This window comes from Lepidochelys olivacea (genome assembly GCF_965140295.1).
Source record: "Lepidochelys olivacea isolate rLepOli2 genome assembly, chromosome: 8".
Taxonomy (NCBI): Eukaryota; Metazoa; Chordata; order Testudines; family Cheloniidae; genus Lepidochelys; species Lepidochelys olivacea.
This window is the reverse complement of record NC_140418.1, coordinates 96,115,592-96,130,434: the sequence shown is the minus strand read 5'-3', so window position 1 is coordinate 96,130,434 and position 14,843 is coordinate 96,115,592. Positions and strand designations below refer to the sequence as shown.

General features: G+C 39.4%; 2 protein-coding genes across 4 annotated transcripts in view; one reads left to right on the top strand and one right to left on the bottom strand.

Moving 5' to 3' along the window:
• The first annotated feature begins 582 nt into the window (after nucleotides 1-582).
• Nucleotides 583-14,790, top strand: DIO1 (iodothyronine deiodinase 1). 2 transcript variants are annotated; one of them, XM_084637491.1, is made up of 4 exons: nucleotides 587-1,014; nucleotides 3,176-3,319; nucleotides 11,706-11,905; nucleotides 12,848-14,790. In XM_084637491.1, exons 1-4 carry the CDS (start codon nucleotides 684-686, stop codon nucleotides 12,911-12,913), a joined length of 741 nt encoding a protein of 246 aa, XP_084493617.1. In that variant the 5' UTR covers nucleotides 587-683; the 3' UTR covers nucleotides 12,914-14,790. The 2 variants fall into 2 exon arrangements, with proteins under 2 accessions (XP_084493618.1, XP_084493617.1); XM_084637492.1 differs by lacking the exon at nucleotides 3,176-3,319 and having other exon boundaries at nucleotides 583-1,014.
• IFT25 (intraflagellar transport 25) overlaps nucleotides 14,661-14,843 on the bottom strand; it is a 9,965-nt gene continuing 9,782 nt past the window's right edge. For both annotated transcript variants that reach the window (XM_084637494.1, XM_084637493.1), the window contains exon 6: nucleotides 14,661-14,790. In XM_084637494.1, coding sequence (XP_084493620.1) covers nucleotides 14,683-14,790 — 108 coding nt within the window. In that variant the 3' untranslated portion in view covers nucleotides 14,661-14,682. The remainder of the gene's footprint in view (nucleotides 14,791-14,843) is intronic.

The following is a 14,843-nucleotide window of genomic DNA, read 5'->3' as shown; positions in this document are numbered from 1 at the left end:
ATATAAATACATCTTTCTTTCAGGAATTATGTTGAAAGGGTTCGTAGAAGAAAGGGTTAAGTCTTTAATGACAATATCAGGGATGAGAGAATGTTTGCTGAACATACAGAGCCTTTATTAATTAATGAGCCAATGTTTGTACAGTGCTTTGAAAATGAAAACTGTTTTATAAGAGCTAAGGCAGCTGGCCCCAAACCTGGAAATTTATTCATGTACTTAACGTTAAGCACAAGTAGTCCCAGTGACTTCGGTGGGATTACCTATGTGAGTAAAAGCAAGTGCTTATTTTCAGGATTGGGTCCCAAGTTATTATAACCTTTATTCTGCCAGAAAAGCATCCAGTATGTAAGTCAGTCCTCTCATTTGTAATGCATGAATCCATTTGGGAATAAGCCTTAAATGTGCATTAATACAATTAACAGTAATAAAACATTCTTTATTGCAATTAACATCCTGATTTATTTTCAAGATACACAATGTAGTAGTGGAGTATATTCTGTTCTCATTCACACCCTGTGCACTGACATGTGTGGGACTGTGAGAGGGTAGAATGTGGCCAGACACGTGACGACTTTCCAGCCACTATTGTCTTAGCGGCAGCCTCATTTCCCCTCCTCCATTACCTTTGCTCCCGCTCGCTTACACGGTTTCCCTTTGGAAGCAGGCTGTCTGCCTCAGACAAAATGTTCAGAATCAGGGTCATTATACAGAAGACCTTGATTCTTTTGTATGTATCTCTGTGTGTTGCTGTTGGTAAAATGCTGATGATATTGTTCCCGGAAATGATGAAAAGATATATTCTAAAACAGGGGCAAAAGAGCAGCATAGGCATCAATCCAAAGTTCAGCTATGAGAATTGGGGTCCGACTTTCTTCAGCTTGAAATATTTACTCTTTGTTTTGAAAGTGAAGTGGAAAAAGCTGGAAGATGAAGCATTTGAAGGATATAATGCTCCCAACACCCCCGTGGCAGACTTCAGGGATGAAATGCATCACATCCTGGACTTCATGCAAGGTCAGTACAATCATCCAAATAAGTTGAGTCCTCATAGTTAGGATGGTAAATTAAATAGACCATTATATTCTAACTGTTTGAGACATGATGTCTGGCGATTGGGAGACTAAGTGGTGGTTAGAGGGTTCAATTACAGAATCTGCAAGGCAGTTTAGATTAAAAGTAACTATCTTCAGAGGGATTTGTTAAGTAGAAAAGAATATATCACATTCTAACACTGGAGTTTCTCAACCATGTACACATTCTGGTGGTTTTAGAGAAAATCTTTGTTTGTCTTTGCTACTGCACTGTTACAGTTTTCTAATGCATACAGCTATTAAATTTGTGGCCTGCTGTCATGGATGTTATGGGGAAGCATTTACTGAAAACCAATACAATAACTTGTCCTGGTGAAAGAAGAGGCAAATATAACCAGAACCATGTACTTAATATATTTTGTATACTGTTATGCACAAGTGGAGAAAGCCTGTACACCACCATCATTAATCAGATTAAAGTCCAGAAAATGGATGATGTTTGTTACAAAATAATGCTGAGAGAGAAAAATTTGGTTTGTACTTTGTCCTCCACTTTTGATCTTTGTAGCACACATTCTTAATCATTAACCTGCATGCTCTAGTATCCAGTATATTAACCAGGGCTTAAAACCCCCAAAAAACACAATTTCAAAATTGATATAGCATGGTTTGAAAATCAGAAAGGTATATGAGCAATGTATTAGGAAGTGGGTCCAAGATTAGACCTTTTCAGAGTGGGATAAAAGGATACCATCAGATTTTGAAATTAAGCACAGCCAATAAGGAGATCATGCACACTTTCAGATTACATTATATGACTCTGGACTAAAATAGATGTTTTTAAGTCCTTGGAAGCACTCTTAAATCAAAAGGAGTACTTGTGGCACCTTAGAGACTAACATTTATTTGAGCATAAGCTTTCGTGAGTTACAGCTCACTTCATCAGATGCATCGGTGAAGTGAGCTGTAGCTCACGAAAGCTTATGCTCAAATAAATTTGCTAGTCTCTAAGGTGCCACAAGTACTCCTTTTCTTTTTGCGAATACAGACTAACATGGCTGCTACTCTGAAACCACTCTTAAATCAAGGTCCTGCAAACACAAGAAAGTGTTCTTGTAAATATTTGTGCAGAAGCTTTTTGTTAGGTCCATGCATAAGTGTTTGCGGGATCTGGCCCTTAAGCACTAAGCAATCTGGGGCAGGAAACATTTACTTCTGTGGCTTGTACAGAAGTTATTTAATAAATAATAACAACAAATAATTAGAGTTCTGCCTGGACAAGAAAATTGCTGAATCACATTAAAAGCATGAAAGCCTGGGATACATTATCAAAAATATGGTTAAAGTTTTCCCATCTGGATGTCTATAACTATGCACCTATAACAAAATGTAGACATTTAAATAAAAAGGAACTGATTTTCAAAATCTCTACCTTCCCCTGACATCAGCTGGAGCTGTGAGATCACAACATTTCTGAAAAATCAAGACAGTTGTAATTAGGTGCCTACAAATGTATTTGAGAACCTAAATTTAGGCCTTCAGGTTTGAAAATTTGGACCTTCATGGGGTTTATTCGTTAAGGAACATGCATAATATATTTTAAAGTACCTTCATACTAATTTGCTGTACAGTAGCATTTAGAGACCTCAGCTGAGATTGAGAGCCCATTGTTCTAGTTGCTGTACATACATTGAGTAAAACAGAGTTCCGCCACCCCAAAATGCTTACAGTTTAAGGCTTGGATCCTGCAATGAACTCCATTTAGGCAGATGCCTGCACCTGTATGGAGCCCCATTGACTCCATCGAGACTTTGTGTGGGTATAGGAGTCTGCCTTCATAAAACTTATTGTAGGATTGGGGTCTGAATAAACCGGATAGGGCCGGGGTAGGAGAAGGAAAGCATTGCTATGCCTATTTTATATACTGATACTGAGGTACAGAGAAACTAACGGCCTGATTTTCAGAAGAGCTCAGCACCTTTGAAAAATCAGGTGATCAGTGACTTTGCCCAAGATAATACAGGAGGTGTGTCAAAGGCTAAGAATGGAGCCCAGATTTGAGCCCAGGCCTTAACCCTAACGCTGTCCTTTCTCGCATCACCCAATTAACATGATACTTAAAAATCCTTTCATGTCTGTTACAGACAACAGGCCTTTAGTCCTGAATTTTGGAAGCTGCACCTGACCTTCATTTCTTTTCAAATTCAGCGAGTTCAACAAGCTTGTTGAAGATTTTAACTGCATAGCAGATTTCCTTATAATCTATATTGAAGAAGCTCATGCAACAGGTACAGTATAGAAAGCAAAACATTTAAATGTATGATGAAGCATAAGATATGGATCCTTCTGTCCGAATCATGGTAGGGGGAAGGGCTCAACCGCTCTGGAGCTTACTTCTGGTTTACGTTTTATATTCCTAAAAGTTCATGCTTCAGGGATTCAGTTGGCCACCCACAGGGGTCAGGAAGGAATATGTTTCCCCCAGTATAGTCTGTGTTTTTTTTAAATCTCCTGCCTCTAAAGCATCAGAGATGGTCAAAGCTGGAGATGAAACATTAGATGAGGATGGCCAGGGCACCGACCAGTCTCTCTCTCTCTCAGGGTTTAGCTGGCTAACTCTTACTCACAAGCTCAGGGTCTAAATGATCACTATGTGGGGTCAGGAAGGAATTTTCCACCAGGTCAGACTGGCGGTGTCCTTGGGGGAAGGGGTTGCCTTCTCTGCAACATGTGGGTGTGGGTCACTTGCCAGGATTATCTAGGTATCTATCACTTAATCATTTCCCAGCCACTGCAGGGGTTTGAGGCACTGGTGCACTTGCATGTCTCCTATTCTCTGCCTGTGGCACATAATTTAGTCACCTCTGGGCTCTAAATTTTTCGTCTTATTTCAGTTGTTGGGTTTAGTGTCCGGGTGCTGGGTGGTGTTGGTGGCCACTTATATACAGGAGGTCAGAGTAGATGATCTGGTCCTTCCTTCTGGCCTTAAACTCTATGACTCAATAATAAAGTATATTTGAGAGAAGAATGAAACTGCAGACAGGATGGAAAAAATCTACTGAAATTCAAAGTAACAGTGTCAATGTGAAGAACCAGTTTTGGGCCCTAATCCTGCAATCACTTGTGCACATGTTTAAACTTTACACATAAGTTGTTCAGTTGAAAATAATATGAAGATACCCATGTGTAAAGTTGAGCACATGCAAGTCTTTTCTAGATTTGGGCCCTGATCTTAGTCTGCATATAAGCAGTGGTGAGCTAGAGCCGGTTCGCACCAGTTCGTGCGAACCAGTTGTTAAATTTTGAAGCTGGTTTAGAACCGGTTGTTAAAAGGGTTCGGTAAACTGCGGCCTGTGGGACTGTCCTGTCCGTCCCGCCTGAGCTCTCAGCTGGGAAGGCTCCCCTGAGAATTTCTACTCACCCGGCGGCCCTGTGGCCCTTCGGTGGTATTTCGGCAGCAGGTCCTTCAGTCACTCCAGGTCTTCGGCGGCACTTCGGCGTCGGGCCCTTCAATGCCACCAAAGACCAGGAGCGACTGAAGGAACCAGTTCTTCAGGTTCTGGCAGCTCATCATTGCATATAAGCACATCAGAACAGCCATACTGGATCAGAGCAGCAGTCCATCTAGCCCAGTATACTGTCTTCCAACAGTGGCCAGTGCCAGATGCTTCAAAGGGAAAGAAGAGAACAGGGCAATCTCAAGTGAGCCATCCCGTTGTCCAGTCCCAGCTTCTGGCAGTTGGAAATATAGAGACACCTGGAGCATGAGATAATAGCCATTGATGGACCTATCATCCATAAACTTACCTAATGCTTTTTTTAACTCAGTTTTAGTTTTGGCTTTCACAACATCCAATGGCAACTAGTTGCACAGGTTGACTGCATTGTGTGAAGTACTTCTTTGTGTTTGTTTTAAACCATCTGCATATTAATTTCATCAGATGACCCCCAGTTCTTGTGCTATGTGAAGAGGTAAATCATTTCCTTATTCACTTTCTCCACACCATTCATGATGCTATAGATTTCTTATCATATTCCCCCTTAGTCGTCTCTCCCAAGATGAACAGTCCCAGAATTTTTACTCTCTCCTCTTATGGAAGTTGTTCCATACTCATAATTTTTGTTGCTCTTCTCTGCACCTTTTTCAATTTTATCTTTTTTGACCAGAACCGCCCACAGTATTCAGTATGGGTGTACCACAGATTTATATAGTGGCATTATGATATTTTCTGTCTTATTATCTATCCCTTTACTAATAGTCCTAACATTCTGTTAGCTTTTTTGACTGCCACTGCACCTTGAGCAGCTGTTTTCAGAGAACTACCTACAATGACTCCAAGATCTCTTTCTTGAGTGGGAACAGCTAATTTAGATCCCATGATTATGTATGTGTAGTTGAAATTACATTTTTGAATGTGCATTATTTTGCAGTTATCAACATTGAATTTCATTTTCCATTTTGTTGCCCAGCTATCCAGTTTAGTGAGATCCCTTTGTAACTCTTCGCAATCAGGTTTGGATTTACCTATCTTGAATAATTTTCTATCTCACTGCTCACCCCTTTTTCCAGATTATTTTTGGATATGTTGAACAACACTGGTCCCTGTACAGATACTTGGGGGACTCCGCTCTTTACGTTGACGTCCTGAAAAATGACCATTTATTCCTACCCTTTGTTTCCTGGCTTTTAACCAGTTATTGATCCATGAGAGGACCTTCTCTCTTATCCCAGGACTGCTTACTTTGCTTAAGAGCCGTTGATGTGCGACCTTGTCAAAGGCTTTCTGAAAGTCCAGGTACACTATATTCACTGGCTCACTCTTGTCCACATGCTAGTTAACACCCTCAAAGAATTCTAATAGATTAGTGAGGCATGATTACCCTCTACAAAAAATGTGTTGACTCATTCCCAACATATTGTGTTTATCTGTGTGATAATTCTGTTCTTTGCTATTGTTTAAATCAATTTGCTTGGTACTGAAGTTAGGCTTAATGGCCTGTAATTGCCAGGATCACCACTGGAGCTTTTTTAATAATCAGCATCACATTAGCTACCCTCAAGTCATCTGGTACAGATGCTGATTTAAGCTATATGGTACAGACCACAGTTAGTGGTTCTGCAATTTCATATTTGAGTTCTTTCAGAACTCTTGGGTGATTACCATCTGGTCCTGGTGCCTTACTGCTGTTTACTTTATTATGTCTTTAGCTAGTTGCTCTTCAAATTCTTTCTTGGCCTGCCTAATTATGCTTTTACATTTGACTTGCCAGTTTATGGTCTTTTCTATTTTAATCAGTAGGATTTAACTTCTAAATTTTAAAGGATGCCTTTTTGCCTCTAACCACCTCTTTTACTCTGCTGTTTAGCCAGAGTGGCATTTTTTTGGTCCTCTGTTCTTTTGGGAGGGAGTGCTCTATATTTAGTTTGAGCCTCTCTTGTGATGTTTTTAAATAGTTTCCATGCAATTTATAGGCATTTCACCCCCTGAGACTGTTCCTTTTAACTTCCATTTAACTAGCTTCCTAATTTTTGTGTGGTTCCCCTTTTTGAAGTTAAATGCTACTGTCATGGGTTTCTTTGGCAATTTCCCCCCTGTGAGGATGTTAAATTTAATTATATTATGGACATTATTACTAAGCAGTTCAGCTGTATTCACCTCTTGGACCAGATCCTGTGCTCCACTCAGAACTAAAGCAAGAATGGCCTCTCCTCTTATTGGTTCCATAACAAACTGTTCCAAGAAGCAGTCATTTATGATGTCTAGACATTTTACCTCTGGATCCTGTCCTGAGGTGACATATACCCAGTCAACAGAAAAATCGTTGACATCTCCCATTACTGTTAAAAAAAACATTTGGGGCCTTGTCTAGACTAGGAAGTCAACACATTAGTTTTTAGAAGTCCGTCATAGACAAGGCATACTGCTTTTAACATGTGTGAAAGGGAAGACTTTAGGCTTTAATTTAAGCAGTTTAGCACATATTAATTAAAAATATGTATTGCTTTGTCCACGCTACAGTTTTAGCTAAAACCATACCATTTATCCAGGCTAGAGAAGGCCTTGCAGAACACAATCTCTCCACTCTACCAACATTCTAACAATGTGCCACCTTCCTATGTCTTATTAAATAGTTGTGGAACAGCGGAAAATGACTTATTCTCTAGTTTTTAAAAAACCTTGCTTATGTTACCCATTTTACATTTGAAATATTTAAATAGTATTTACACCATACCAATTTGAAGGAATAAAATGATTTGTGTGGGTTAGCAATTGTTTGTATATTAATGAGAAAGACAGACTAACTAATTTTCAAAATCAGTTTAAAATTTCTAAGTAACATACTCCACTTCCAGAGATCTGAAATCTGTTACTAGAGGACCAGAAACAGCAGTGAGTAGCAGCCAGTCAGTGGAATTGTTAGAACTCCTGTGTACTGATGGCTATCAGTTGGAAACTATATAAACACCAAAAAGAAAAGGAGTACTTGTGGCCCGATTAACAAATTTATCTGAGCATAAGCTTTCATGAGCTACAGCTCACTTCATTGGATGCATGCAGTGGAAAATACAGTGGGGAGATTTTATATACACAGAGAACATGAAACAATGAGTGTTACCATACATACTGTAACAAGAGTGATCAGGTAAGGTGAGCTGTTACCAGCAGGAGAGCGGGGGAAGGGGAGAATCTTTTTTAGTGATAATCAAGGTGAGCCATTTCCAGCAGTTGACAAGAACGTGTGAGGAACAGTGGTGGGGGAGTCGGGGGGAAATAAGCATGGGGAAATAGTTTTACCTTGTGTAATGACACATCCACTCCCAGTCTCTATTCAAGCCTAAGTTAATTGTATCCAGTTTGCAAATTAATTCCAATTCAGCAGTCTCTCCTTGGAGTCTGTTTTTGAAGTTTTTTTGTTCAAGAATTGCAACTTTTAGGTCTGTAATCGAGTGACTAAAGAGATTGAAGTGTTCTCCAACTGGTTTTTGAATGTTATAATTCTTGACATCTGATTTGTGTCCATTTATTCTTTTATGTAGAGACTGTCCCGTTTGGCCAACGTACATGGCAGAGGGGCATTGCTGGCACATGATGCCATATATCACATTGGTAGATGTGCAGGTGAATGAGCCTCTGACAGTGTAGCTGATGTGATTAGGCCCTATGATGGTGTCCCCTGAATAGATATGTGGACACAGTTGGCAACGGGCTTTGTTGTAAGGATAGGTTCCTGGGTTGGTGTTTTTGTTGTGTGGTGTGTGGTTACCGGGGAGTTGTTGCTGGGGAGTATTTGCTTCAGGTTTGGGGACTGTCTGTAAGCAAGGACTGGCCTGTCTCCCAAGATCTGTGAGAGTGATGGGTCATCCTTCAGGATAGGTTGTAGGTCCTTGATGATGTGTTGGAGAGGTTTTAGTTGGGGGCTGAAAGTGATGGCTAGTGGCGTTCTGTTATTTTCTTTGTTGGGCCTGTCCTGTAGTAGGTAACTTCTGGATACTTTTCCGGCTCTGTCAATCTGTTTCTTCATTTCAGCAAGTGGGTATTGCAGTTGTAAGAATGCTTGATAGAGCTCTTGTAGGTGTTTGTCTCTGTCAGAGGGGTTAGAGCAAATGCGGTTGTATCGTAGAGCTTGGCTGTAGACAATGGATCGTGTGGTGTGGTCTGGATGAAAGTTGGAGGCATGTAGGTAAGTAATAGTGGTCAGTAAGTTTCCGGTATAGGGTGGTGTTTATGTGACCATCGCTTATTAGCACCGTAATGTCCAGGAAGTGGATCTCTTGTTTGGACTGGACCAGGCTGAGGTTGAGGGTGGGATGGAGATTGTTGAAATGATGGTGGAATTCCTCAAGGGCTTCTTTTCCATGGGTCCAGATGATGAAGATGTCATCAATGTACTGCAAGTAGAGTAGGGGCGTTAGGGGACGAGAGCTGAGGAAGTGTTGTTCTATGTCAGCCATAAAAATGTTGGCATACTGTGGGGCCATGCGGGTACCCATAGCAGTGCCACTGATGTGAAGGTATACATTGTCCCCAAATGTGAAATAGTTATGGGTGAGGACAAAGCCACAAAGTTCAGCCACGAGGTTAGCTGTGACATTATGGGGGATACTGTTCCTGGCGGCTTGTAGTCCATCTTTGTGTGGAATGTTGGTGTAGAGGGCTTCTACATCCATAGTGACAGGTTTCAGAGTAACAGCCATGTTAGTCTGTATTCACAAAAAGAAAAGGAGTACTTGTGGCACCTTAGAGACTAACCAATTTATTTGAGCATAAGCTTTCGTAAGCTACAGCTCACTTCATCGGATGCATACTGTGGAAACTGCAGAAGACATTATATACACAGAGAGCATGAAACAATACCTCCTCCCACCCCACTCTCCTGCTGGTAATAGCTTATCTAAAGTGATCACTCTCCTTACAATGAGTATGATAATCAAGTTGGGCCATTTCCAGCACAAATCCAGGTTTTCTCACCCTCCGCCCCCCACACACACAAACTCACTCTCCCGCTGGTAATAGCCCATCCAAAGTGACCCCTCTCTTTACAATGTGTATGATAATCAAGGTGGGCCATCCATAGTGGCTAGGATGGTGTTTTCAGGAAGATCACCGATGAATTGTAGTTTCAGAAACAGAAGACTGCTGAATTGGAATTAATTTGCAAACTGGATACAATTAACTTAGGCTTGAATAAAGACTGGGAGTGGATGTGTCATTACACAAAGTAAAACTATTTCCCCCACCACCCACCCACTGTTCCTCGCACGTTCTTGTCAACTGCTGGAAATGGCCCACCTTGATTATCACTACAAAAGGTTCCCCCCACCACCACCACTCTCCAGCTGGTAATAGCTCACCTTACCTGATCACTCTTGTTACAGTGTGTATGGTAACACCCGTTGTTTCATGTTCTCTGTGTATATAAAATCTCCCCACTGTATTTTCCACTGCATGCATCTGATGAAGTGAGCTGTAGCTCATGAAAGCTTATGCTCAAATAAATTTGTTAGTCTCTAAGGTACCACAAGTACTCCTTTTCTTTTTGCGGATACAGACTAACACGGCTGCTACTCTGAAACCTGTATATACACACCATATTTCAAATTGTACTTACAGCGTCACGGGGGCAATAATCTTCTGAAATCTATTTTAACTCAGAAGTTATGTGAAAAAAAATTAATTCCCTCTGTCACAGGTGTTATAATTTAACACTTTACACTGGTTAACAAATCCCTATGTGGTTATATCGGATACTCACACAGCTAGAACTTCAAGATAATCAGACGCCACCTTTCATTATAAGCCTACCATACATACACAGAGAGAGAGACAGAGAGAGTTTCACTTTTATATCTATATCTATATAAGGTGCATATTATCATCCCTATTTTATAGACGGGGAAACTGAGGCATAGATAAATGAAGGCCTGCATGTTTGGAAGGGTCCACTTATCTTGAGTACCCAACTTGACAACCCTATGCTCTCATTTTCAAAAGTCCTGAGCACTCACAGAATCCCATTTATCTCAGTGGGAGTTGTCAGTGCTCAAGCTCTGATCAATATCTGGTTCTGTAGGTCTCAAGCTGGGCTCCAAAAAATTGAAGCCTCCCAAAATTATGCTGACAGTTATGAAAAATAGGGTAAAGTGACTTACTCCAGAGTCAATGGCAGAGTGGTATGAGAACTCAAAGTTTCCCACTTACCATCTCCTTTATGAAGGGCTTGATACATTCAGTAGGCATGTGTAACCCTCCCTCGCTGTCAGTCTCTGAGGGAGGCCACGCCTCTTTGCTACAACTGCCTTCCTGTAAGTTTAAACGTTTTGCAATTTCTTTGGTTACTCATGTTATTAACTTAGCTATTGGAATTATATCATATATAGATTAGTGTGCATAATATTACAGGCAGGGCTACTAGCCCTGCCTGTTGAGTTTCTCTGACACTTCCCCTTATAAACTATTTTTCAGTTGCTCATAACTTTGCCAAACTATCTATTTGGGCTGAAATTTTCCATGCTGGGTGTCTTCTCTCAGGCTGGCGTTTTTTTTAAATTTCAGAAAAATGCTTCAGCTGTTTCCAAGAACAAGGCTAGGAAAAAAATATATATTTTGCCCCTATTAAAAAATTCAGCAATCTTTCCTTTAGACAGATTTAGTAGAGACTTGAAATTTGGCAAAGGGTGGCTTTTGTGTGAGGGATATACCTTTTGCAATCCCTGTGAAAATCCACCCAACTTTGGCCAAGTTATAAACCTTAAAAAAAAAAAAAAATCACAGTTTGCACATGCTCAATAGAGACTTCTTAGATTTTCAGCAGCTACATTTCTGAAGATCCTTTCTGAAGTGGGCATGTTCCAGCTTGGGGCTGAGCAAGACTTTCCCTGCAAATGCAGCTCCGGGCTGCTGAGACCCATGCTGGGTTTGAGCACCTAAGCAGAGCAGGGGGATGGTGTCTCCTGTGCTATCAATGGTATGTGATCATGTAAATGAAAACTGTATCATAATACATATGCTCGAGCGGTCTGAATTAAGGTTGCACAGGCAATCCTAATTCTGGCATTTCTTCATTTCTGAGTGCTTGACTTTGCAACCTTGATAACGTTCTATTAAATTGATTTTTGGGGCATGTACACACACAATATATAATCACTCTCCCCTCTCTTTTTTTTTTTGGAAGATGGATGGGCTTTTGAAAACAACATTGTTATTAAAAATCACCGAAACCTTCAAGATCGAAAAAAGGCTGCACAATTTCTTTTGAAAGAGAATCCTTTATGCCCAGTGGTTTTAGATACTATGGAAAACCTGAGCAGTTCAAAATACGCAGCTCTGCCAGAAAGACTTTATCTGGTGCAAGGAGGAAAGGTTGTCTATAAGGTAATGAACTCTGAACACATTACAGTGTGGTTTTAACTTTTAAAAATAGCCCTGTAATATCCCATAGCATATTTGATGGACAAATGATTAACATTTTTCATTGTGTTCCATTTCTGATAACGTTAGTTATCTTTAAGCACATTGTTCATTGAATAATGATTAGCAACAAAAAAGTCTTGGCATTGATGTATATTTTTTATGTATGTCTTGGCTCTGCCTCAGTATTTATGTTGTCCTTCCTAAAGGGACAAAGTGAAAGCCTACTGAGCATAGGGCTGGAAACAAAGAAACCCTACATTCTAACTCCAGCTGTTTCCCCAACTTGTTGGCTGGCCTTAACCTCTGCATAAAAGTCTACTCATGTATAAAATGAGGACAATAATACTTACCTAGCTCACAAGACTGTTTTGAAGTTTGAGTTAATATTTGTATAGTATTTATAGATATAAAGTGCTAATTATTATCTGGTAGCTGGAGACCATGCCTGTTACAAGAATCTACTTCTATTTTCAAGTTTCAGCATTAAACTTTCTAGTTAAAACCTTATTTTACTGTGTAATTTACTATACTGATATATATCTAAAAGTTTGTACATAAGACTTTAGGACAGACTCTCTACTGTACTGTTTCTGCTTGGTGCGGAAGAAAGGGTGGCCATTAGGCAGCCACTTAAGGCTCCCTGATGATCTAGCTGGCTCTGGTGCAGGCTGCTCTAACCTGGCTCTGCTGCAAGCTGCTCTAACCTATGCACAGCTGGAAATGGGTCTCAAGGGTTCTTCTACCAGTTGAACACAGTTGCAATGCAACACGCTCAGGTCACTCCTGCTCCTGCACCAGGGCTTTTGGGTGAGTGTGGCAGGAGATGGCTGTGCCAACTATGCACCACTGGAGACTCCCCCATAGAGTATATCTGAACAATCCTGTATTTTATTTACTTTACAGGGTGGAGTGGGACCTTGGAATTACCATCCACAGGACATACGTGCAATCTTGGAAAAACTAAAATAGGTGAACAAATCAGAAGCCCCAAAAATAAAGTGGTCCATCTGGAAAACGTGGTCACTAAACAACTTGCTCTGGCCTTTTTTAAAATATATTTTTACTGCTGTTTATTTTAAAATAATTATAGAAATCAGAGGTTAAAAAGAATATATACTCACCCAAGAGAAAAAGAAAATGGGTAGACAAGGATATAGTATGAGTTACACCTTACTCAAGAATCAGACATCAATATGGCTTGATTCAACACCATTTGAAATTAATGGAAAAGCTCTCTAAGAATGTTAGCCCAGATATGGAGTCATAGCTGTACCCATCAGCTACAGGTCAGCATACAGGATATACAAGTAAAACAAAACAGAGGGAGAATAACAGGAGTACAGAAATCAAAAGTGCTTTTATAGGTTTCATCACTACCCTGTTCATACACCCTTGGTCCAAAATTTTTCATATAGTGAAATTACTTGTCTCTAAAAAAAATCCCTGATGTTACTCCAAATGTGTAATGGCTTTCATACACCCATTCTTAATTAATTTAGGTAGCATCTGATATAATAAAACTTAATATTAAATAACAGAAAATAACTTGTGTCTATATTCTCTACACCTTGATTAGCTCAAGATTTCTTGTAATTAAAATATGAAATAGTGAGTGGCAAGAAAAAATATATTTTATTCCACTGAATGCACCTCTAATTTAGTGCCCAATCCTTCAGCTCTGATGAAGGTAAAATTCCCACTGAGATTAATGGGAGTTTTTTGCCTGCTTTAGGACTGCAAGATTAATCCTTTTGAGTTTTGAAACGTGGCCTTATCAGTGAAACTTTACTAGTAATGCATCCTGGTGTCAACAGATTCAGATAATGTTCAGTATCACTGAGACAGCAATGGTACAACGTGTTATAACTAGTCACTGAAGTACTTTTTGAAACTGAAATCTATAAAATAAATATTACTAATTAAAAGCCATACAAATGGCTTGGATGAATGTTGGAGTAGTGTATTAGCAAACAAAACAAATGATTGCACATTGATCACTGTTTAAAAAAAAAATTTTTCTATTTACAGGCAGCTTTTCTAAATGTTCACTTGCACACACCCCAGCAGGTTTATGAATGAAACAATTTGTATTAATGTACATCAGCATTGGTTCTATTAATATTTGTTTATGACAGTCATAGCATAAAGCAAAGGCAGCTGTGACCTGATTTGAGAAAATATTTATAGAGGCAATGAGCTAAATAGGAGCAATTAAAATATATTAAACCATCTCGAGTGGCTTCAGCTTGGTATTTAAATATTTCAGTAGAAGTTATAATCATCCTCTTTTCTTACCTAGGGTCCTCAGCTGATGTTAATGAATTTTGGAAGGACTTCTTTTAGGGTTGGGGGAATGACCTCAAGTTTGAATATTTCACACTTTTATTTTTTCTGTGAGGGAAATATTTTACAGAGAAACAAATATTCAATGGCATTTTAAAACAATGTATCTTAAACAGCCTTTTAATATCAACATATTGCAATTCAGAAGTGGAATCAATCGTATGTTAGTGGTTAAGCAAAAAGCAATTGTTCATTTGTACTCTACATTGGAAAACTACAAATGTATTATCAGAGTTAATGGTTATACTGCATTACACATTAAATTGCTGGGGGAGGGGAACATACTGGAGCCATATTTTAAAAATCCATTTTAATATAATGTTTGAATAATAAATATATCCTTTATGCTACAAATATCATTACAAAATATTTGAGGCAATTGTGTAAATTTGATATTAAATATTTTCTGCTACTCCTTCTGCCATCACTGTGTGCACTGAAACAAAATGATCAAAGGCAGATTTGATGATGAATCGCAAGTAGGTAGCTTGGAATTCAGGAAGCTGTAGAAGAGAAAAGGAGCTTATTATTTTCATTGTAATAATATAAATGTTCA